The 24796-nt window shown below is 41.2% G+C and overlaps 1 protein-coding gene across 1 annotated transcript in view; it reads right to left on the bottom strand.

The window, feature by feature from the left end:
• Positions 1-370: 370 nt before the first annotated feature.
• ARL15 (ADP ribosylation factor like GTPase 15) overlaps positions 371-24796 on the bottom strand; it is a 151554-nt gene continuing 127128 nt past the window's right edge. The window contains exon 5 of the mRNA XM_035903719.1: positions 371-553. Within this exon, the coding sequence (XP_035759612.1) occupies positions 371-553 (183 nt within the window). The remainder of the gene's footprint in view (positions 554-24796) is intronic.

A 24796-nucleotide genomic window follows, 5' to 3' on the forward strand; every position in this document is an offset into this window, starting at 1 on the left:
GCTCCTTTTGGAGTATTTTTCAAATTTCACAGGCTGTTTCAGAATGGTCCTTCAAAACTGATTAAAAATGCCACCATCATTAGATTATATGAGAAAAAACACATTAATATGTTAACACAAATACACTCTGAAAGCCTGGGGAACACACACCCCCTGTAAGTTTCAGACATCAGCTCATTCCAGTGGACAAATAATCCAGGGATGAAAAAAAAAAGAGGAGAGGGAGAAAGGGATTTAATTCATAAAGGCACAAAAAAGAATGACCCAAGAGGACTCTAAGGACCAAATTTAATATATTTCTGGTTTAAGCCACACAGACAAAAATGAGGTATCAGAAATCATACATTGTGATTTATGCTAAAGGAATCCTTCAGAAAAATCCCCAGACAATCACACAAAAAGATAATGAGGATAAGATGATACAATTTAAATGCAGATCACCCAGACAAACACCCTCTCGGTCATTTAGTAAGTCCAGACAGATGGTTCTTGCAGCAGTTCTCTTACCCTGACTATCCTTAAATTCAGAGTAATCGCTTGGATGAAGCATAACCTAAAGGCAAAACCCAGCAAAAAAAAAAAAAAAGCCTTTTTAAAAAATCTTTTTTCTTAATATTAATTTAAGTATCATTAAAAAAAAAAATAGAATGCAACTAGAGCAGGAAGATATTAAGAGAAAGAGAGAAACACTGATGATTTATAATGAGTGCTGGTACCAGACAGGGGAGTAGGGTTGGGATGGCAGTGGATAAGCAGTTCATAAAAGTGTCTTGGGCTACAGGTCATATGCAATATAACACAATATCTTTTTTTATGGGAGAGATTTACTTGCATGTCTATTTAATCCTTTGCTGCATGCCTTGGTATACATACGATCCTTAAGAGAGACAGTACAGTGCTGTTTCATATATGGTGTTTAACAGCGTCCAGGCACTATTCTGCACTTGGAGTTTCATAATTGATCAGAACATATTTCCCCCAAATAACATGGATTTTTCCACAATTTTGTGAACAACAAAGGCAAACATCCACTGAACAACCTGGCAAAGCCTTAAGAGAAGTTTGCCCATGAAACAGAGAGGAGCAGGTCACAGAACAGCACTTACCGCCATCAGCTAAGGCCCAACTAAGTAAACAAGTTTTGTCTGAAACCATGTTTCATTTGAGTTATGGGGAAACACGTTACTACTTGCCTGTTTGATATGTTTGCCTCCTTGCAGATTAACCCAGGTGCTGCATGTTGCACGGGTCAAACCAATTTCAGAGCGGCATGCCAGAGAGCTCGTAGACGTGAAACCATTCTGGTCTAAGGGCATGAGAGGCCCAGTTTCCTCCTCCCTGTTCACTATCTCACCTTGAAAAGTTGTAAGAGGGAGGGAAAACCTGACACTGCAGCTGCAATACACTTCTAGTCACCGCTGAACCCCCTCCCACCGATAGCGTCTCTGCAGGCCCTCCATCCAACAGATGCCCTCACCGCACTCAGGCGTGTACAAGCTGAGCAGAGCTCAACTGGAGGGCTGTTGTCCTGGCTCATGCAGTGGAAGTGACCCTGACAGACCCGAAGAAGTGCCGAGTGAAAATGAGAGATCGAACTTCATGTAGCAGTGTTGCAAGGCTCTGCTACACATTATTTTACATGCTCAAGTCATCAGAGCGGCCATCACTCCAGCTCAGAGTGTCACAAAACCTTGCAAACCATCTGCACGGTTGTAGGAAACAACACTGCCCATACAGTTCAAAGACACGGGGCACAGTGTTGTTCCACATCTACTCAAATTTAGACATTTCTATGGCAACATGAAAATCATCTCATACAAATATAAATATTCCTATGTAGTACTAATATAAGTGACCCAAAGAGGAGACTGGTTAAGTTTCAAAAATCATCTTAGTTGTACAGTCACAGCAAACCCCAGTGCACAGCAACAAAAAAATACTGTATTTGGAGCATTTCACATGTAATTACATGAATTATGATTGAAACATATGAAGGAATTCAAACATACTAAAAATAGTAATAATATTCCTTTTAGAACTGGAAAAAAAATTACTATGAATGATCCAAAACAGGACCAGGGATCTTGTATTTGTACAAGTGATTTTATTTTATCTAGATCCAAGATATCACAGCAAGATCAACAAAACATTTGACGGATGCAAGGTTATAGTGCTTGAATGCGGCATATCCCAACTCTTACACAGCACTTGATGTAGGTGCAAGTGCCTGCCTTTTTCAAATCTCAGATATAAATGGATCCAAGGGGAATCAGATATCTTCTTGCCTAACAGCTGCAGCAGTATATAGTTACTGTGCTGCAGATGTTTCTACTGTCATTCCCCACACACACACACACACTCACTTGAGCAAGATAAAGTAGTTAATTGTGTAAGCTCCAGTACATTTCAGCTCAAAGAAAAGGTTAGCTTAAACTGTCTTCATCCGTACAGAATCATAGAATCATTTAGGTGGGAAAAGACCTTTAAGATCATCAAGTCTGACTGTTTAGATTACACCAGTGCATTTTACTTTGCTCAGAAAATAATGAGGAGCACTCAAACTGCTGGATATGTCACTGCAGTTCAGGGCCAGCAAACAATGTTTTGTGGGGTAACTTCCAAAATAGCTTGTGGCTGCTCCACACAAAACCTGACTTGGCTCCATTTTCATTTTGGTTATTGCAATTGGATTTTCAAGTTCAAGACAGTAAGAAAGACGGGCCATTTTTGCTACAACAAACCTGCTTTCTTCTCTTGGTACCAGGAAGCAAAGCTATGAAAATATATCTGCTATTGTCAAAAATTTAACTTTTTAAAGGAAAATTAATAGTACCATTCCTAAAGGAAGTTATAATCAGCATCCATGTCATGACTCCCAGGAGTCTAGGATTTTAGAAAAATGAAGTTAAGAGTCTGCAGTGGCTAAAGCAAAAGCTTTGTTTCACAAGGCATCAGTATTTCTCCATTTTCCCCAATACAGAATGATATTTTCTTGAACTGCTGGTATTTACTGTATTATCAGCTTCCAGAGGTAACTGCCAAGAAACACTCATATTGTGTGGGTTTTTTTGGAGGGGGGTGGTGATGGTTATTTTTGTGGGGGTTTGTGGTTTTTTTTTTAAATAGTCATCATAAATCAGGCTCTACAATGGTAAACGTACACATAGTGGACACACTGAAGTTCTACTGGCTTGAGAAATAGTTAAAGGAGTTTCCAGCACTGGCATTTTTTCCCCTCAGAACAGGCAAAATTACTGCGAATGGCAGGAGCTGTGCACTGTCTGATCTTCCTATTTAAATCAAACCCTTTATTCCTAGCTTCAAGAATGATGAACAACTTGCCAAAGGCATATGACTAAGGACTCGAGACAAGCCTTATAGGGAAAACCTGCCTCTACAGTTTTTGATCACTTTGACTTAATCAAGCCACAGAGAACGTTCTTGTCAGAGAAGAGCATGGTCTTTGCAGACACAGAGCATCGTAAGAAACAAAAGCAGAGTTACCGAATGGAAACTGTCTAGACAGTCAGCAGAAACTTGAGCGTTAGCAGGAGGCATCAGCATGCCTCTGAGCCATGACAAGAGAGGATTTTGCTCTCTCCCTAGAGACACTCCTCTCCTGAGCAGAGTTCCCACCTGTGAACAAAATGCATAATCACTCCACAGCTTTCTAAGAGCTCTTGTCAGGTTGTACCTACCGTGTGAGCTCAGGCCTCGCATGCGAGCGATCAAATCCCCATTTTGAGGACGCAGCCACAGCATTTAACTACTCCCACCATGTAGCTTGGCTGCCGCTACAACAGCATGCACAGAGTGAAAAAGGGGGAAGCAAAGGGTTCTAGTTTCACATCCCACCTTTGCTCTTGTTTGCAGTAAGGGGATGATACCATAATGACTCCTGAATGTCCTAAAGAAGGAAATCTCACCGTGTCCTAAATTTGCTAATAACTCAAGCATCAGATTACTTCAACTCTAATTGCCTTTTTTGTTTTATTACAAAACCTGTAACTTAATAGCAGTGGAACCACATGGAAAATAAACTGAGGAGAATGTTGATCTTTAAAATCTTTAAGCAAATAAGTATAATTTGATTCTGGTTTTATTTTTGTTTCTGTTTTTTTTTTTTTTTAAAGGCCAGGTGGGTTTTCATAAGTATATTTCTTCTGCAAAAATTGATTCTACAGATGTTTATGAATTTAGAAAAGTAAAGCAATGGCATTACAAATCAGGCTTGGGAAAAATCACCATAGACTGTTTTCACCAACTGCATCACAGGAACATTTTAATATTGACCCTTCACCAACCATAAACTATAGGAAGTATTGAGTGCATTGGCTATTTCCTGCTGGTACCTAAAGTTTAAACATTTGTGCTCAGAACGAGTAACCTGACAGTCAGCTGAATCCACAAAAATTGGTTTTGGGTAGATTGCTTTGGTTACAGGAATGTTATTCAATCTATTAGTGTTTATGTACATTAGCATAATATTTAAATATATTCAAGCTGGTTTTGTTTTAATCTGAAAAACTCAGCAGCTCATTACCACTGGCAGTTAAAATGATGCTAGACTCAGTGGCAGCATGCCTAACCTCAGAATCATTGAGGTTCACTGCAGCAAGCAAGCCTCTAAATCTCCACAGCATCCAGTGGGGACAATCAGAATTGTGCTGATTGAGAGGAAACTACAACAAGGATACAAAAGGGTCACCACACCTAAACAAACACTGCGCCTGAAGGCAATTTCAAACTTTCTATGTTTTGTAAACTACAGAGACTTCTTTTTTCCAAGGAAAAGCAAAATGAGATTCAAGTCTTTCCATTTATTTTCTCTTAAATCATCTGGTTTTCTAGTATTAATTCTTTATGCTCTGCCAAGCAATATTCTAATTTACAGAAGTTTTTGCTGATAGAAAAAAACTTGGGAGCCCTCTCCAATGCCAAGCGACAGCAGTTTAGAGAGCTTAACTGGTGAGTAATGCACTGATGAAATACCACAATGCAAATTTTTTTCAAAATATTTAGGACTTAGAGATTACTTGCGGAAATGGTAATGTTTCCTAACAAATCAAGTGTTTCAAGAACAGACCACCCAAATGTATTATCATAAAAAGATGTCAGTTACTTAATTACATGATAGAACAACACATTTCTACTTTACTTCTCTTTTTCACCTTTTTTTTTCATATTTTTTTTTTTTTAACAAAATGTATCCTCTCTAGAGAGTAAAAGGTTTACAGCAGGAGGCGGGTTGAATTAACTTTGCTAGTAACCAACTTCCTCATGTTCCAATTATTTTGGAAATAGTTTAACTTGAACCATGATAATGTACATATAGCACAGGGGAATGAAAACACTCCCCCTTTTCCGCATCTGAAATGGCTTTACTGAGACCACCTACAGTGACTTAAAACTGTACATACTTCCAACTAAATTTAAAAATACTTGTATTCGTTCAGCGTCTTTTATATAATTTCAACTTCCTCACACAGACTGGTCAAGAACTACTGTATTTCTGCAGTCTGTGCAAAAAGTGAGACATTTCTTGAGCTACTTCAAAGACTTTACAACAGACTGCCTAAATATCAGATTTCTCAGATTCTCAACCAGTCTACTTCAAGAAAACATATAACCAAACATTATTTAACCAGTAAAATTCGAACTAGAAATAATTTACATAAAAATGAATCTGCATAATGATGTGCTATCCTTTATTTACGCCATTCTGCTGACTCCCAGCAGTCAGCCACTCAGACCAGGTCTCCTGTCTTTGAATGCATATAAACACAGTTCTTAAGGCTTCATAAGGCCTTCACAAATACTGCCTTAATTTACACATATGTTACTAAACCTCTCCCCCATATCTTCATTGTCTTTTAAAATGAGTAAAAATCTTTTTCTACAACATATGCAGTCACAATACACCTGAATGTTCAGAGAGGTATCTACCAGCAACATGACTTAAACACCAGTGTAGCCTAGTGAATATTAAACAGACATGGACTGTATTTTCTATTCAACAGCAAAGTGCTGAAACAACTACTTTGTACTTCACTACCTATAAGCCATATTGTGTGTTCATCACCATTTTACAGAATAGTAAAGTCTACTAAAGGGACTATCAGCATCTGATGAGAAAGCAATATGTATTGGCAACCCATTAGAAAAGGGTAACAAAAGGACAAAGTATTTAAACAACTGAATTTCACAGCAGATAACTTTAGTGGGTGTCATAAAATGTGCTATATCTGTAAAAACATGAACATACTGAAGGGGAACATGGAATAAAACTGGATCAGAGGTGCTCTGGCAAAGAAAGCAGGGAAAGAACAGGGATTTTCTGAAAGAATTCAGCCCTGGTCCTTCTCCTTTTCTGGGTGATTACCCTACATTTCCTTCTGGGGCTGTGACAAGATCTTTGGTTTTTTCTTTCTTATTTTATTGCGCTGCAGGCCTATCATTTATTTTCACATATTCAATGGATGACTATGCACTTTTCTTGGGTGGCTGTCCCATTGGTGTACTTTTTACATGACCCTGAGTTTGAGGGGAACCTATACCTCATCTGAAACTAATCTACTGTGCAAAGAAACTTCTACTTATCTCCTTGCTGCACTAAAACTGTTTAAACCAGATGTGTCAAAGTTATTCTGCAAGAAGGGGCTGAATTCCATGTTTAATTACGCCCCATGGAGCAGGTCATAAACCTTGTGCTATCACTGACAAACTGTTTTTGATCCCTCTTGAAGAAAAGCTGCTTTGGCCCAATGACTAAACACAGAAAACAGACCCATACAAATGAAAAAAATAATGTTCTAGCCTTGCTTTGTAAACACAAGGAAACTAATTGGAGGGGAAAATGGTATTAGATGTTAATGGAGTATTGACTGGCAAACAGTTGGGTAGTACAATGGGACAGAAAACAGCTAGGAGTGTGGAAGCAGAACTAGCTCAAGTTTTCACTTCTCAAGTATCCCCCTTTTCAGTTTCTGCAACAGAGTGACTGGAAGAAGTTCCCACCCTTCCTGCATGACAGTGCATTGTGGCAGCACTGTAAAACGGATCATGGAGTCACCCTAGAAGAAACATCTCTCTCCAAAAGGAGAGGAGGGTGCATTAAAGGATGCACAATTTCAGTGATTCTGTTTACAGCAAGGACATCTGTACCCTCCATCTCCAACAGCAGTGTTAGTACAGCTATCAGGAATACAGATTTGCAGCTTTGGAATGAGGAAAAAAGTGGCCAAAGAGAGGGCTGGGGGAAAGAAATGAAAATAGAAAAATAATTTAAAAATAAAAAATCAAGCTGTCCCATTAAATCCATTGTGTAACTGAAACTTTCTTCATCAACCTTTTCGACCCATGCATCACTTGGAATTATTGGGGAGTTTTCCATACCTCACTGCAGTACATGCTCCCAGTTAATCAGTACTATTTCATATCTTGTTTGCTGTTGACAGCCTCCCCAAAAATGTGCTTATTCTTAAACTATTGGCTGGTTCACAAAAAAAAAAAATTCTGCAGTGAATACAACAATCTATTATCTGTACTACAGTAACACATAAAGATATGAACAAAAGACAATCAATCAGGTTGAATAAATTGGACTAAGTTTATGTTGTTAAGATATAAAGTTTAGTAACTCAAATACTGCCTATTCTGATCATGAGGTCGTCTTGCAACCCATCTTCATCTGAGTGGTAACAATTCCACTCAGCTAGTATTTATTAAAGACTTCAAATTGATGTACGTAGAAGTAGAACTGGCATGCAGCATTAGATTCAACAGCATCCATTCATGAGACATCAGTCTCTAAAATAAGAAGTCTTAAAAAACAAGACTTAAGAGGAGGAAAGACGACTGACCAAATGCCATGATTAGATAAGCTTGTAGGCTGAAGTCTCTTTGAAGGAACTAGTTTGTATTATAAAACAGAGACCAAGGTCACTATATCAGTCCTTTTTTTACAAGTTGCTTGGGAGAACATAATTTTTGCTACCACTGATGGTTTGAAAGACCTTGAATCTTAAAAAAACACTTTTTGAAAACTTTCTACAACAAATCCTGTGACTTGAGCTGGTACAATTTAAACACCTCCTATGTTTTGAAAGCTTTCTACAGACTTTTCAGAGGCAATGCTAGCTAAGACCTTATTAGGCACCTAAATAAAAGCCCTTTGCTTTTCACAGATGAGGACACAGTCATGCCATCCCATTTTATCTCTAGTTTCAGTGTTTTATCCACAAGACAGAAATTCTGCTAACAGCAAAAAGCTACATGTTACAACACTGAGACAGAAAAGACTATGTGAAAATGACCTTAGGAGCAGCAGAAAGAACAGAGAAAGAAGTGCAAAGTATTGCCAAGGCTTACCCTAAGACTTCATGCAAGCACTACTGCCTAATGTACACCTGTGAGACAGAACCTTTCACCCAAGCTCAGGAGGGCCTTCAACCTGAACTCAGTTTGATAGCTTCAGCTAGGCTTCCCTCAGGTGGCATACCCCTTGGCCTGCAATTTGTCACAGCTATACTGTACCACTCAGGTATCTGTTATATACCACAGAGAGGCATGTAAAAATTCCAATTTAAGTGATGCATGGGTTGAAAAGGTTGAGGGAAAAAGTTTCGGTTATGTAATGGCTTTTTACCAAGCCTGAAAGCTGTGACCTGGCAGAGCCCCTGCCTTGAGAAGAAAATTTTGCCTATAATTCACTAGTAGGAATCACAGATCCTGCTCAGGCTCACGGGCATCAGGAAAGCCCAGCAAAGGGAAACAGGACCTCTGGAGCTCACTTAGTGTAACTTCAGGCAGGAGCCTGGACTAACACCATCATCAGGCTGGCTAGCTGTGGCTTTATCTCCACGAGTCTTGAAAACCTCTGAAGAGAGACCACAACCCCTTTGTCCCTGTGCGTCACGTCACCTGTCTCTACTGAGAAGAGTTTGATTTCATTCTCTTTCTAACTGCTTCTCAAGTAAGCAACTATTCTGATTGCATTTTAGCCTTCTCTTTGCCAGAGTAGAGAAGCCCAGCTCCCTTGCTGCCTACCTTGGTAAGAAGGTGGCCCCATGTCACCTTGGCAGCTTGCTACTGGACCCTCCCCACTTTCTCCACTTCCCTGCTGACCTAGGGACCCCCTGACTGAAACACAGTATCCACAGACGAAGGGCAGCAGCAACTTGCGTGTGGCTCTGCGGAGCTGCTGCTAACACCCAGAACAAAATTTGGACAACCCGCTCATGGCGCTAATCAGTTGTGTGCAATCTGTGCAATGAAAATGTAACCAGAAAGAGAGAGATCCAGATGGTAGTGGCTAGAACTGAAATGTAATTAGTTCAGTCAATACAGTAGTGTATTTTTAGATCTTCCACTAGTCAAAACAAGAGATGTTGCTCTAGCAAATTTAACATTGCTTAAAAAAAAAGGAAAAGATTGCAAAAACTGTATGCATGTTAATTCTATAGAGACTTTTTTCTGACAACTTAGGCAAGAGCTGGAAAGCATATTTTAATTCATACAATGACTAAAAGTAAGAGCACTGCCAGAAAATATGATTTGGAACAATTCTTGGAATACAGAGGTTCATCTGTTTTGCAAAAGAAAGAATCAGAAGCACATAAGTATAAGCAGTTATTTTAAACTTGCCTATTAAGCAAGGACACCAATAGCTAACAGATGCGGTTATTTGCAAATGATTTCAGCAAAACATATATAGTACACATGACAAGACTTCTTATTTCCCCCTCTCTTAAACTCTGGCTGAAACCTGTGTCCTGGTAGAGACATGACAATAATAAAAACCTGCCTACAAAACTCAACATTTGTCTGAGGAGTATTACACTACATATTTAATTAGTGTTGCAGTAACAGTATCTCTCAGATGATTTCACAGCAAAGTTGGAGTGTAAAAAGATTAATCTAGATTGCCATTTCCCAGAACTATTTAAACCACTCAGTAGAAAATTTGCTTTTGTTGGAATTTTTCAGTCCAGAATAAGAAAAACTGTTCAGACGCTGAAGGATCTCTTTCCTAAAAACACACCTAATTGTTTCCAAACACACCTCAGAATACTGAGGAAACCCAAACCTTTGCAAAGCGGTTTAAGCAGCATGGCTTTGATTATCATTGACACATAACACCCATTACATTGTTTGGGTCTGTTTTGGTTAAGTGCTATATAAACATATTAAGAGTGAAAACACAAGAGACAAACATATCATCTGGGAGGAAAGAAAGGAAGGAGACACCAGCCAAGTAACAAATGGCTACTTCGTTGTCTCTAGACACAATTTCAAGAAGCAGCAGTCAGGGAGCAGGGTATGAACTTCCAGAAGAAGGGCAGCTAAGCTGAACATCCCTATGAGCAGGCCATCAGAAGGAAAAGGTACTGACTGTAAGAAGAGGCAGTAAGACTCGTACAGGAGAGCAAACAACCTGGTAAAAAGCTTTCTATTTATAAAACAATACAGTTCTTAAGTTTAAAATAAAGACCTTGACTTTTCTAAGTAACAAAAGTAAGTGCAAGGGATAGGGATTGGTGCAGTGGGGTGGTTGTTTTGTTTTGGTTTTTACTTTGCTGCATTTAGGGTGCTAGAGGACCAACACCAGGAGATTAAAAACCAAACAAACAACACAAAACCAACCAAACAACAAAACCACCCCATGGCCCTAGAAAATCAGATGAGACAGTGAAGACCTGGGCTCTCCATTTCAAGAAGTGCGTAGGGTAAGCTACGGATGTTTGGTTAGGTTTTATGTTATGTTGCATTTCAGTGGTTAGAAAACTCCAGTGGAGTGGTGAAGAGTCCCACTGGCTCAACGCAGAATAGCGGTGGTAGCCAAGATAACAGTGATAAACCACTTCAAAATGTCCAGTGCACCACAGGAGAGTTGTGTTTCAATGACATCAAAAATACATGGGAAACCAACCATTAAAATCATTCACTCAAAACACATTTGACAGTTTTCATGGGGCCAGTCATAGGATCACGGATCTTTATTTATTTAAGCATTTTTGAGAAGTTACAAGCCCTTTTGTATGCAGGCTGAACTATGATTGCTTTCTAAATTACTGCAAACCCTGTTCAACTTTTGTTTTGGTTTTTTTCAGCTTTTGCTTCCACTTTTTGCCTAAACAATTTTTATGAGACATTCTTAGTTTCTGCCACCTTCTACCCATATTGAGCAACCTAGGAGTGTAAACCAGGGTAGAGTTTTCAGGCTGAACACAGCGTATTCTCCACTCCCCTAATCCTGCAGAACCTCCTCCGCCTCACATCTGCAGGGCTGGAGCATTGCCAGTGGCAGGTCTGTTCTTCACGGCACCATTCCTTCGGTGCCTGTAGGGATTTCACTGCAGAAGATAATTCTGACCATATCTTACTAAAAGTCGATGCCATTTGATGATAGTTTGATAGCCTGAGCAAATTTAATTGAGGGTCTTGCTAATTTCTGGAATAGCTGGCGTTCTCAGTAATAAAGAAACAACCCCCCTGATTCACACTACCATGATTACTAGCATTTTTGGCAGCTTTGCAGTTCAGACCCAAGGCTGAAGTGGTACAGGAGTAAAACCACTGTTTCCCTCTCCTGCAAACTGGCTTTTGAAGTCACAGCTGTAACACACTGGGCAGCCAGCTTCTTGGCATAAATACAGGACAGTTTTTAGGACTAACCACCATGCACTATCCACAGACTCTAAACTAAGTTTAAAATAATATTTGCATCAAGAGAAACTATAGCTGTAAAGAGAGCTAATTTTATGCTGGTACGGTTGGAATATTGTACCTGAACTTGCTCAGAAAGTATGTATTTTCCTTTAATATAAAATTAGCTTTGGGTGTAACTATTATTTGTTTTCCAGCAGAACCTACAAACTATTTCTATTTGCTAGTACCTAAATGTAACAAAAAGATGTTCTCCACACCCATGAAGTTTAATTTTAGGAGCCAGAGGCTCCTGAAAAACCCAGGTGAGCCAACAGCTGGCTCTCATCTTCATCCAACCACAAATGGAAAGGTGGAAAGCCCTAAAGAAGGAACAGCCCTAATCCTGTTACTCTCCTCTGTGTCTCTTGTCCCTTTCTTCCACTCCATGCCAACCAACCACCTCAAACCCGGTTACATTCACTGTCTCCCTCTCAAGGGATTAGTGGCCCTTTCCTTGTTGCTGAAAGAAGATAGTCTTCATCATCAGGAAACTTCCTTCACTGTAGCTAGTCTCAGATCTGGCTAAGATTAATGGGTTTTTGCTTGTTTGTTTTTGCTTTCTGGCAGAACTATACAAGAAGAAAGCCTGCATTCTGAAACTTAAAATTCACTTGCTAAATACTGTTGATGGTTACTCATTTCTTCTGCAGGATTATCATATTCCAGGCTTTTGCTGCTCCTCCGTTTCCACCAGATGCTACAAATCTCTAGGGAATATTCTGATTAATATTTTTTGTCATATGAATAAGAGAAGCAAACTTTTTTTTTTTTTTAATCAGTTCCCATACTTCATCTTTGCTTTTCATTTTTTTTGTAAATTAAATTTGGAGTTTTTTTCTCAGTTTGAATATTTCCTGTATTTCAAATGAGGAATTAATGGTTCCGTAGGTATTAAAACAAAAATTTTGGCTGAACTGCTAATAAATGAATAGCTGAGAGTGTGTGTGTACATTTATATACACAAAAAGGCAACACCCTGAGGCTAAATTATCTTTACAAGAAGATTCTCCTTTATTATTTTTATCATGGTAGAATTTACAAACCCCACTAGAGACTGGGGCCCCACTGTATGATATGCTGTACAGACATCTATTACAACTCAGCTCCAGCCCAAGAGAGTTCACAAAGCTGTACTTCTCCTATGATGCACATAAATACAGTGTGGCTGTTCAGTTCTTAAAAACTAGCCTGGATAACACCCTCGAGAACACAGACCATCAAGCAATGACTATACTTTGAGTTTGACTATTTGTGTAGTTTTTGAAAAGACTAGGTAGCACTTCGGCTTAAAAACATTTTAAAGAGCGCTGTATTAAAAGATGAACATCAAATGGACTTTGACACTTTATAAAAGCAATCCTAACTAAAAGTCAAGCAAGTTTCTAACTGCTGAAGCAGTCAAAAAGGAGTGCTTTTGCAATGGCAAACTTTTTTCCATATGGGAAGAGGTGGGGTAGATGTTCCAGTCCAACTTTAAACCAAAGAAATAAAATTGGCCTCTCACATTATCAAGAACAACGCCAAATAAAATAACTTGGTGGGTCTTCTCTGTTTCACTCACCCCATGATGTTTCTCAGTGCTGCACATTCACCATGACAGCAGCTCATCTGACACGCACACACGCATTCGTTATTTTGTTTTACTGCATTGCCCAATGTCCAGCTGTTGACTTGTACCCATTGCAATAGGTACGGCACATACAAAACAGAAGCTCAGCCCCAGAGCTTACAATGCACGTGTAACAACACAAACAACAGATGGATGCAGACAATATCTAAAAAGGAGGTAAAGCTGGTCAGAATATTCTCAGCACACTGGCAGATGACTGGGTTATATATATCCCCAAAAAGACAATACGTGGCAAGTTTCTCTAGAGTATAGAGGCCTACACAGAGGATGAAGATGCTTTTTTGAGTATTAGGTGAGCAATGGAATTTATCATCATAAATGGAGTTAGATGAATACTACACTTCACATAGGCCTGCAAATGTTCCTATTTAAACATTTCTTTTCATGAGAACTGGAGTCATGAATAAAGAGCTCTCTCTCCCTTAATACGCTATTTGATTCCACTAGGAATCCCCAAGCAATCATTCCTCTTTCTTCCAAAGTGTAAAAAATTTAAAAACCCCAATGCATCAAGAGCATTTATCACCAAATGGGTGCCGTGTATTTCTAAATATTGCAGTGGCAGTGACAGGAATATAAAAAAATAATTTTAGGAGCATGTGAATAAAAAGATTCACCCCAGTCCTATTGTGATGATTGTTTACAGTAAAGTTACTGACAAGATTCCCTCTGATCTGATTTCAGACTTGTATCAGTAAGCTACTGAGTAGGTAATGCTTTAAGTACGAATCCTTAAGGTAAGCTGGGAAGAGTACCTAATATACATGCAACACAACTGTTCTCAAACTACCAGTTGAACCATTCTCCACATTCTTGCCATTTCCAAACCAGAAGCAGCACCTCCAGTTAAATTACTAAGTGTTACCATCCAATATTAAGTTCATGGCGTGAACGACACTAAAACATAAGATGTTTACTATCAAAGAATGTAAATATTAAAAAATTAGGGGATCAAGGCCACTGGGATTGGAGAGGAAAGGTCTGCCACCTTGTTTTTTCATCAGTATACTTCCCCCCCCGACCCCCCACCTTCTCTTTTTCACTCATCTCACTCCTCTTCCACCATCTCTCCAAAATTCAACAGGAGATCAAAGGATGCCCCACCCATTTTAAATCAAGGCAGAGGAGCACACAGCCAGGGTGCAACTGCAGGGAAAATGAACACAACTGTGCTTGCATCAGCAACAGAGGTTAATAATTTTTAAAAGGTGGAAGTCACACATTCAGTGGTTTCACAATTACAAAAATGGAGTCTGTGGTTTAGTCACCAGTAACAACAAGGTTAAAACATATCAAAGTACTCACTTTTTTTTTTTTTTTAACTCAGAAGCATGTTTTTGTTGTTCTAGGAAATTACTGTTTTTTCAAACTTGTTGGTTCTTTTTAAATGCTTAAGTTTATATTCAGCATAATTCAGTCTAATTTCTATTAACATGTCTCAAAGTGTAACAATATCCTTATCCTTTTCAAGCTGTTTGAATGTGGGATTTTTTCAGCATTTTCTTTAAAAGTTTAGCTGGCTGTTTTATAATTTGTCACCTTTTGTCTTCTTTCAGCAGTATGTCATTAAGTCTTTAATTTGGCGTTTCCTGTTGTCTGCAGAGGGATATATGCTGTTTTAAATCCAAAGGACTGCAGACATAGATGGTGGGTAAAATCTGTGAACCATAAGTAAATTCTTATAAGGAACATACAAAAAAGATTGTTCTTCAGTCAGACTTAAGCCATTACTTTCTTCAAAAGAAGAAAAGACACAAGTTAAGAAAAAGGCACCGCCAAAGACCTTCTGCCCAAATGTAAAAAAAAAGGATCCAAATAGGATTTCAAACATCCAAAAATTTTAACTCAAACATTTAGGTATTTCACCATGCTGCTATTCATTCATTCACTGATTTTTTTTGTCTTAGTTTAAAGAGATGCTAAACAAAAGAAGAGCTCTACATGTATTTACATTCCAAAACTAAGCTCCCCTTACCACCCCCCTAGTCTGTCATCCCTTCATAGCTAAACAAACCGTAAAGTCTAGCCCTATGTTCTTGAAGCAAAGTCACAAACACAGTAAGAAAAAAGTTTGGTCTTTCAAGAAGAAATAGACGAAAAGCAGTTTTAATCTATTATAGCGGCCCATGTTGTTTTGACTATGAACAGCATTGCATTCAGATAATACGTGCAGACTAAACTGGCGGAGGAGTGGGATCAATTTCTTTACTATTTTGGCTCTACTAAGCTTTGCTCTTTGACAATTTCCCAGTCATTAGTAGCCTTTCCTCTCCTACCACTAAGACTAGCTCTTATATACAAGTGATACGTTTTGCAGAAATACTTTGCAAACAAAACTGGAGGGTAAATATTTTACCGTGTAAAAAGTAGGCAAGAACAACTGTCAGCTCTCTGCAGCAGAGGGTTTCCACAGGGGTAAGCCTGACAGACCCTGCTGCTTGCCTCATATTCGGCACGCTGCAGGGCCCTCTCGGGAGCTGCTGGGTGCTTTGCCCAGGGCAGCTCACATGCTGCGAACACCAAAACCTGAGGGTTTTCCTCATTTCTGACACACAAGTATTTTTCACACAGTACACAAGTTACAAGCTAGGGTCTGTACCTTTCCTAAGGAGCTGAGAATCCAAATACATTAAAAAGGCACATCATCCCACTGGGAAACTCCACTTTCCCTTTTTGCTGAACACGTACGGGCACATGAGTTCTCTGCTGTGGAAGAGGTAGAAATACCCCATTTGAAGCATGAGAACAGTATGGGAATGCACTACTGGATTAAGAAGGAAGTTCCTGCACGCAGAAAAGAAAGCATTTAACCCACTTTTAAAAAATTATTCATAATGAATTATGCTATCTTCTGTTTATGAATATTTTAAAACCGCAGTACAGTATGTACAGTTGAAAGTTTTTAAACATGCAAAATGATACATTAGAGTAATATAGCTACCTAACAAGGCCTCTTTGATGAGAGTGGTAAACATTATTTTTGAAGCACTTACAAAATTACATTTTTTAATATTAGAAGGACCTGCTGAGATAGTAGCAACAAGGGTGAAAAAATTGAATTGCATCCTCTTTGCAGTTTCAGTTCTTCTGGTGAGACACAACTGAGCACCGCCTTCTTTCTGAGCATTAAACATGCAACAACACTTTTCTTAGGCTGGTGCTAAAATATATTAGACTGCTGTTTCTGACCATGTTCACAGTATCTGTTTTGCTTTGTTATTCAGATTCAGCCTGAAGGGTTGAAGGACGCCAGGACCTGACTTTCCACCTGGCTTATTTGAAAAGTTTTGCCCTCCTCTGTGCCAAAAATACAGGAGTTTTATGATCACAAAGGTTCAATTGATTTCCCTGTATTCTGCTATCAAGTATGAGGTAGAAATTTATAATCAATGTTTGTATAGCATATTTAACAGGTCATGCCCAGCATTAAGTTACATTCATATTTCTGAAAGCCTTCATTCGTCTCTTTATTACTTCATAAATACAGTTAAAAGGTATTTGGAAGCTGTACGCTTTCACAAACTCAAAAGGAAAATTTCCCTAGAAATGGTCAAAACTGTAGTAGAGGTTTGTCTATGTGGGGAAGGGACTGTGAAAACGTGGAAGTCCTACAGCTATTCCATCCAGACTTCCCCACAGCAACTCTTACTGAAAAGCTTCTCTATGGTTTGGCTTAATCCACTTTCAAAGCAACTAAAAAAGGCACTCAACATCCTCTCAGAGAGTTACTGTACAAGAGCTACTCCTTGATAGATACTTTGGGTTATTTCTCCTTGTAGACAACCGATACCCTTCTTGGCATACTTCCTGATGTTACATCATCTACCACAATGCTTCACTCTGCTGGAAAGAACTTTCTGGGTAGATCCAGGTATTCTGCATTCCAAGACCTCTAAACTCTTCTGTACTTCTCATCTATAGAAGGCCTGCTCTATATAAACAAGTTTTTATCAAGCATTTGTACAGAAAATGTGAAGTCTGAACATTCCTCTGCCCTATTCTGAAGTTTTTCACTATTATCATTCCTTCATATAAGGAGATTTTCCACCCAAATTAAAAAGAAATTTCCCCAGCTTTTTGTGTATTTTTTGAAACAACAAACATTAAAGAACTTGCTGTTTCAATCTAGGAAATGATGTGGTTAGAATTCCAGAAACACTTACAAAACCTTTGGGTCTCCACTTGAAATTGTTCTTTTGCCTCACCTTTGTAAAAGGAAATTACTGATTTTGACACAGTAATTATGTTGATAATCCAAAACTTAACACTGTGCATTAAATCTGTTCTGTGATGATAGAAAACATGTGCAACTGTGCAGATACATGCATCAGGAGAGAGGCACCCAATAATTTTGAGATAGAAAACAGCAAACTCCAGACTCCCAGGGGAAAACAAAACAAAACAACACAAAAGGCAATTTCACACTTTATCGAATGAAGAACTTGAGAACAGGTAAGCAAGATATCTCTCGCTTTTCAAAAGCAGAAGAAATTCTTCCAGACAGCTAACTCCAGCCAGAGTAACAGAACATATCACTAAATAACCCTAATTTATCATGTAATACCCTGTCTTATCCTTATCTGCCAGCATTATCAACATTACATAAAAATGAGTTTATTTCATTTAGTTACAAGTTTGAAACTCTTAACATGGAATTGCAACAGTTACTTGTATTTCAGATTGGCATTTCCCTTTCTCCATAAACAAATTCAAGAGACATTGGCACATCATTGTTATTTTGGCACATCCTAACCTAAGTTTGAGCACACAAAAAGCATGTCTGCTGGAAATCAATTATTCAGTCTCAGGGGAAGGTAAGGCTAAAAAACCATAAAGCCATTTATGAGAAAAAAGTTCCCAACATGACAACAAATGGGGCACTGCAGAAAACAAAAGTGTTCTGGACATCATCACAAGGCTCTCATGACCTGGTTAAGAAGATGCTCAAAGGCATGATGTGGGGAGTCTTGAAAAAAAATAAATGGAGTCATAATCAATGACAAAGTGATTATTTTTCTAGCCTGCTCCAGTCTGCATGATTTCCATCTGCTGTTTATTCATTCTGTTCACCTTCATCCACTCATCTACATTTTGTGAGAGATAGACACATTTCACGTCTACCTGTTTTACAGTCAAGCTTCAGTGTCTTGCTTCCCTCATTCCACCCCAAAGGCTTCTAAAATTTTCTAATCGCTGTTTTCTAAATGATACAACCTGGTTGCTGAAGTGCAGAAGACTACCACAGCAGTCCTAACCCTCAGACCTGATCATCAAAGCTTTCTCTTCTGAAGGGGGTATGTCAAGCATCCAGCCTGGTAGCCACATCCATTCCACTAAACGATTTCACCTGGCCTAGAGGATTTTCATGAATTTGTAAATGTAAAAAAAGATACAGCATGATGCAAGAATAAACCCCCAAACTTACCATCTGGCATGTGCTCTGTGAATGAATACACCCATATCATACACTGATACTGGCAGAAAGCCATGTCCTCTGCACTCGCTGGAATGGATGCAGCAACCCAAAGAGAGCTCCCAGCACAAGACGCAGCCATCCAGGTCTCAGGCTGCAGAGAGCACCAGAGCCTGCCCCTGGTAACGGAGGGCAGCAGTGAGAACAGCTGTGTGAGGTGTGACCAAGTGGATGATCTGCTCAGCCTGGTGACAGAGCTACGAAGGGAAGCAGAAAGGTTAAGGAGCATCAGGGAGTCTGAGAAAGAGGTAGACTGGTGGAACAATGCTCTTGCCCTCCCAGGGACAGAAACAGAAACAGCTACCAGAAAAAAACTAAGAACAAAGGGATCCCGTACCCTTCCCCCCACCAGGCTGAAGGCAGCAGCTTAAAGGAAAGGAGTGAATGGAGGCAAGTCCATGCTCGAGGTGGCAGGTGAACCCCCTCCTTGCCCGCCTCACCTTCCTCGGTGCCCCTGTACAATGGGTATGAGGCTCTGGGTGTGGAAGACAGGTCAATGGATGATGTAGACAACAGTCCATCTACACCAGAGGTGTCACCAAGGTCAGAAAGGCCTACCCCCTCTATTTCAACCACCTCCACGTTGAAGCAGGTGACTCCTTTCTGAGGGGAAGAGAGGGTCCAATATGCCAGACAGACCCTCCTCTTCAGGAAGTCTGCTGCCTCCCTGGGGCCCAGGTTAAGGACATCACTAGCAAACTTCCTAGCCTGGTATGGCCCTTGGACTATTACCTGTTACTGCTCTTCCACATGGGTGGCGATGAAGCTGCAATGCATAGTCCAGGGGCAACCAAAAGACACTTCAGGGCCTTGGGATGGTTGGCAAGTAAACCTGGAGCACAGGTAATTTTTTTCTTCTCTCCTTCCAGTTCCAGGCAGCGGCATTGGATAAAACAGACGGGCCCAGTCTATTAATACACGGCTCCATGGTTGGTGTCACCACCACAGTTTTGGGGTTTTCAATAATGGGATGGCCTACACAGCACCAAGCTTTCTGGTGTCAGATGAGAATCACCTTTGTCAAAGGGGGAAGAGGGTCTTTGCTGACGAGCTAATGAGGCTCACTGACAGAGCTTTCAACTAGACTTGAAGGTGGAGGGGAATAACATGAAGCTTGCCTGCGACATGCCAAGGTTGGAGGGACAGAGTGCTAGAGAGAGCCCTCAGCCTGTTGTTCTGAGACCTGCTGGGTACACTGGAGCACACTTGAAATCTTACGCAGATGAGCCAGGGGCTCCTGAGGTAATAGGGAAACACCAGTGAAATACCTCAAAGGAATTAAGGGGTGTTCTTCTAAGGAGGTGACATGGCCGACAGCCCAGCTGAAGTGCCTCTACACCAATGCACACAGCATGGGCAACAAAGAGGAGAAGTTGAAAGCCACCGTGCTGCTAGAAAGCTACGACCTGATTGCCATTACTGAAACTTGGTGGGATTAATCCCATGACTGGAGTGTGGTTATAGATGGCTACAGACTGTTCAGAAGCGACAGGCAAGGAAAGAGGGGTGGTGAGGTTGTCCTCTGCATCAAGAAATGGATAGAGTGTAAAGAGCTTTCTCTGAAGATCAGCCACGAGCAGGTTGAAAGCTTATGGGTAAGAATTAGAGACCGAGGCAACAAAGAACCTTGTGGTTAGTGTTTACTAGAGGCTGCCCAATCAAGGGGAGCCTATTGATGAAACCTTCTTCCTCCAGCTACAGGAGGCACTGTGCTTGCAGGCTCTTGTCCTGCTAGGGGACTTCGACCACCCCAACATCTGCAGAAACAGTAGCACAGTGAGCTATAGGCAATCCAAGAGACTCCTGGAAAGCACTGAGGATAACTTCTTCAGCCAGGTAACCGACAACTCTACCAGAGGGGATGCATTACTGGACCTGATGGTCACCAATGCAAGTGAGCTAATCAGTGACGTCAGTGGAGGCAGCCTGGGCTGCAGCAATCATGCACTGGTGGGGTTTGCAGTCCTGAGGGATACAGGACAGGCAAAGAGTAAAGCCAGGACCCTGAATTTTAGGAGAGCAAACTTTCAGCTCTTCAAGGAGTTAGTCAACAGAAACGCCTGGGAAACTGCCCTCAGGGACATGGGAGCAGAACAGAACTGGCAGATCTTTAAGGCTGCTTTCCATAGGCCACAAGAGCTCTCTATCTCTGTGTGTAAAAAATCAGGAAAGGAAGGCAAGAGACCAGCATGGCTGAGTTGAGACCTGCTGGTCAAACTAAAGAGCAAGAAGGAAATGCCCAGGAGGTAGAAGCATAGAAAGGTATCCTGGGAAGAGTATAGGGATGCTGCCCACTTGTGTAGGGACGGGGTCAGGAAGGCCAAGGCACAGCTGGAGGTAAACTTGGCAAGGGATGCAAAGAATAATAAGGGCTTCTACGGGTATGTCAGTCAGAAAAGGATGGTCAAAGAAAGCGTTACCCCCTTGAAGAGCGAGACCAGCAAACTGGTAACAACAGACAAGGAGAAGGCTGAGGTACTCAGGAACTTTTTTGCCTCCATTTTCACTGGCAGCCTCTCTTCCCACACCTCTTGAGTGTATGGACGTCAAGATGGGGACTGGGAGAGCAAAGCCCCTCCCACTGTAAGAGAAGATCAGATTCAAGACCATCTGAGGAACCCGAATGTATAGAAGTCTATGTACAAGATGCATCCCAGAGTCCTGAGGGAACTGGCAGATCACACAGAATCACAGCATGGCAAGGGTTGAAAGGGACCTTGGGAAATCATCCAGTCCAACCCCCCTGCTAAAGCAGAGTCACCTAGAGCAGGTTGCACAGGACATCGTCCAAGCAGGTTTTGAATATCTCCAAAGAAGGAGACTCCACAACACCCCCCGGGCAGCTCATTCCAGTGCTCTGTCACCCTCAAAGTAATGAAGTTCTTCCTCATGTTCAACTGGAACCTCTTATGCTTCAGTTTGTGCCCATTGCCCCTTCCTGTCACTGGGCACCACTGAGAAGAGTCTGGCTCCGTCCTCGTGACATCTACCCTTAAGATATTTGTAAGTGTTGACGAGATCCCCTCTCAGTCTTTTCTTCAGGCTAAACAAGCCCTGCTCTCTCAACCCTTCCTCATAGGGGAGATGCTCCAGTCCCCTAATCATCCCTGTTGCCCTCCTCTGGACCCTCTCTAGGAATTCCTCATCTTTCTTGAACTGGGGAGCCCAGAACTGGTTGTAGTTGCCAAGCCACTCTCCATGATATTTGAAAAGTCATGGCAGTAAGGTAAAGTCCCTGGGGACTGGAAAAAAGGAAACATTGCACCCATTTTCAAAAAGGGAAGAAAGGAGGACCCTGGGAACTACCGACCTGTCAACCTCACCTCTGTGCCTGGGAATATCATGGAACAGATCCTCCTAGAAGCTATGCTAAGGCACATGGGGTACAGGGAGGTGATTTGAGACAGCCAGCATGGCTTCACCAAGGGCAAGTCCTGCCTGACCAATCTAATGGACTTCTGTGATGGAGTGACTGCATCAATGAGGGAAGAGCTATGGATGTTGTCTATCTGGACTTATGCAAGGCCTTTGACACAGTCCCCCACAACATCCTTCTGTCTAATTGACTTGATGAATGGACTGTTTGGTGGATGAGGAATCAGTTAGACGGTCACATCCAGAGGGTAGTGGTCAATAGCTCAATGTCCAGATGGAGATCAGTGACAAGTGGTATCCCTTCGGGGTCCGTACTGGGACCAGTACTGTTGAGTATCTTCAACAATGCTATATACAGTGGGATCAAGTGCACCCTCAGCAAGTTTGAAGATAACACCAAGCTGAGTGGTGCAGTTGACATATCTGAGGGACGGGATGCCAACCAGAGGGACCTGGACAAGCTGGAGAAGTGGGCCTGTGTGAATGTCACAAGGTTCAACAAGGTCAAGTGCAAGGTCCTGCACCTGGGTTGGGGCAAACTCCAATATCAATACAGGCTGGGGTATGAAGGGATTGAGAGCAGCCCCGTGGAGAAGGACTTGGGGGTGTCAATTGATGAAAAGCTGGACATGAGCCAACAATGTGTGCTCACAGCCCAGAAGCCAACTGACTCCTGGGCTGCAACCCCAGCAGCATGGCCAGAAGGTCGAGGGAGGGGATTCTGCCCCTCTGCTCCACTCTGGTGAGACCCCACCTGCAGTCCTGTGCCCAGCTCTGGGGCCCTCAGCACAGAAAAGTCATGGACCTGTTGGAGAAGCTCCAGAGGAGGCGTAAAAATGATCAGAGGGATGGAGCACCTCTCCTGTGAGGAAAGGGTGAGCAAGTTGGGGTTGTTCAGCCTGGAAAAGAGAAGGCTCCAGGCAGACCTTATTGTGGCCTTTCAGTACTTAAAGGGGGCTTATATGAAAGACAGGGACAGGCCTTTTAATAGGACCTGTAGCAATACAACAAGGGGTAATGGCTTTTAACTAAAAGGGGGTAGATTCAGACTAGATATAAGGAATAAATTTTTTACAATGAGGGTGGTGAAACACTGGCACAGGTTTCCCAGAGAGGTGGTAGATGCCCCATCCCTGGAAACATTCAAGGTCAAGTTGGACGGGGCTCTGAGCTCACTACAGGGGGGTTGGACTAGATGACCTTTAAAGGTCTCTTCCAACCCAAACTATGATACCAGAGTAAGAAGTGGCACTGTGAGGCTTACTCTTCCTGTAACCTAAAAAACCTTTCCAAGAGCCCATTGCTGCTTCTGAGTCCATGCTGGCTTGAACATTATTACTCCTTTGCTGTCCACATCTATTGATTGTGAATCAAACCAGCTGCCAGAATCTGTCTCAGCATTTGAAACAAATTTAAAGCTGTTTCTTTAAAAGCAAATCCACAGTCATTAGCAGTGAAGTCCCTCCATATGTTAACCTGACAACTCCACACCAATTATCATCCTCTGCTCCTGAAATTTCAATAAGGTTGTGAAAGCAAGCACTCGGAAGTGATGAAAATGTGAGGTAAGGCTGCTTACGCAGTTTGCATTTTGCCCTTCTAATTGCCATTAAGATACCAAAATAATTACACACATCAAATCCTATTTTCTGTAAAGATGCCTCCTTGATTCCATGCAAGTGGGCAGCCTCTGGAGAATGAGTTCTCCATCCCTACATGCAGGTTAGATCAAATCAAGAAAGCATAACCATGCAATTTGCCTGACACTCTGTGGCTAACGAGCAGAGAGCTACTTTTCCAGTTAGAAAGCCAGGAGCTCTCAATTTTAGTTTAATATTCCTACACTGAAATCCACAATTACCAAAAAGTAGTTGATTTCAGTGGGAGCAATGCACAGTGCAAAACAGGGTGAGAAACCCCTGTTTTGGGGCTTTATTCCTGGTTTAAGGGCCAGGCTTCAAAAGGTGTCTAGGCATCTTTAGAAGAAGATGAATGCTGGAGAGGATTCACAGCAGAGTAGCCTTAGGTAGGTCAGAATTCCTTCCTCAGTAAGGAGCGATTATGAAAGCACAGATTATTAACATCAGTCAGCAGACGTGACACCTGATCTCATGCTTTTCTGATTACCTGCCCCAGGACACCTTTGTCTGGGCCAAAGGGTATTTAGAGGGAGGAAAGCAGCTGCAGCCGTAGCCACCACTATTTTATCTGCGTCCTGTCTGGAGCTTAAATTGTGTGTGTCATACTGACGCAAGACACTAAGATGGTTCAAGTGTTGTGCTAATAATGCTTAGTGATTTTGGCAGGAATCCAGGAACACGTTGTACAAAGTAAAAACTAGACAGACTATGACAATTTTCAACAGCTTATAACTTGCTCAAGTCTATAAAACTTGTCAAGGAGCTAGCAAAAGACTCCCTCTTACTTTCTACCTTTCTTTTGCAGGAAGGGAAGTAAACAGAAGTAGCTGGAAGTAAGAGCTTTTCAAACTGGAAAGCATTAGTATTGAAAGAACTACCAAAAGTACAGTAAATTTGCATTCTCCTAAAAAGTTCATTTCCATGGCAAAACAACAGCAAAACTCCCTTGTAAGAGTCCATTATCAGCCT

This window comes from Egretta garzetta, unplaced genomic scaffold (genome assembly GCF_000687185.1).
Source record: "Egretta garzetta isolate BGI_Z169 unplaced genomic scaffold, ASM68718v1 scaffold471, whole genome shotgun sequence".
Taxonomy (NCBI): domain Eukaryota; kingdom Metazoa; phylum Chordata; class Aves; order Pelecaniformes; family Ardeidae; genus Egretta; species Egretta garzetta.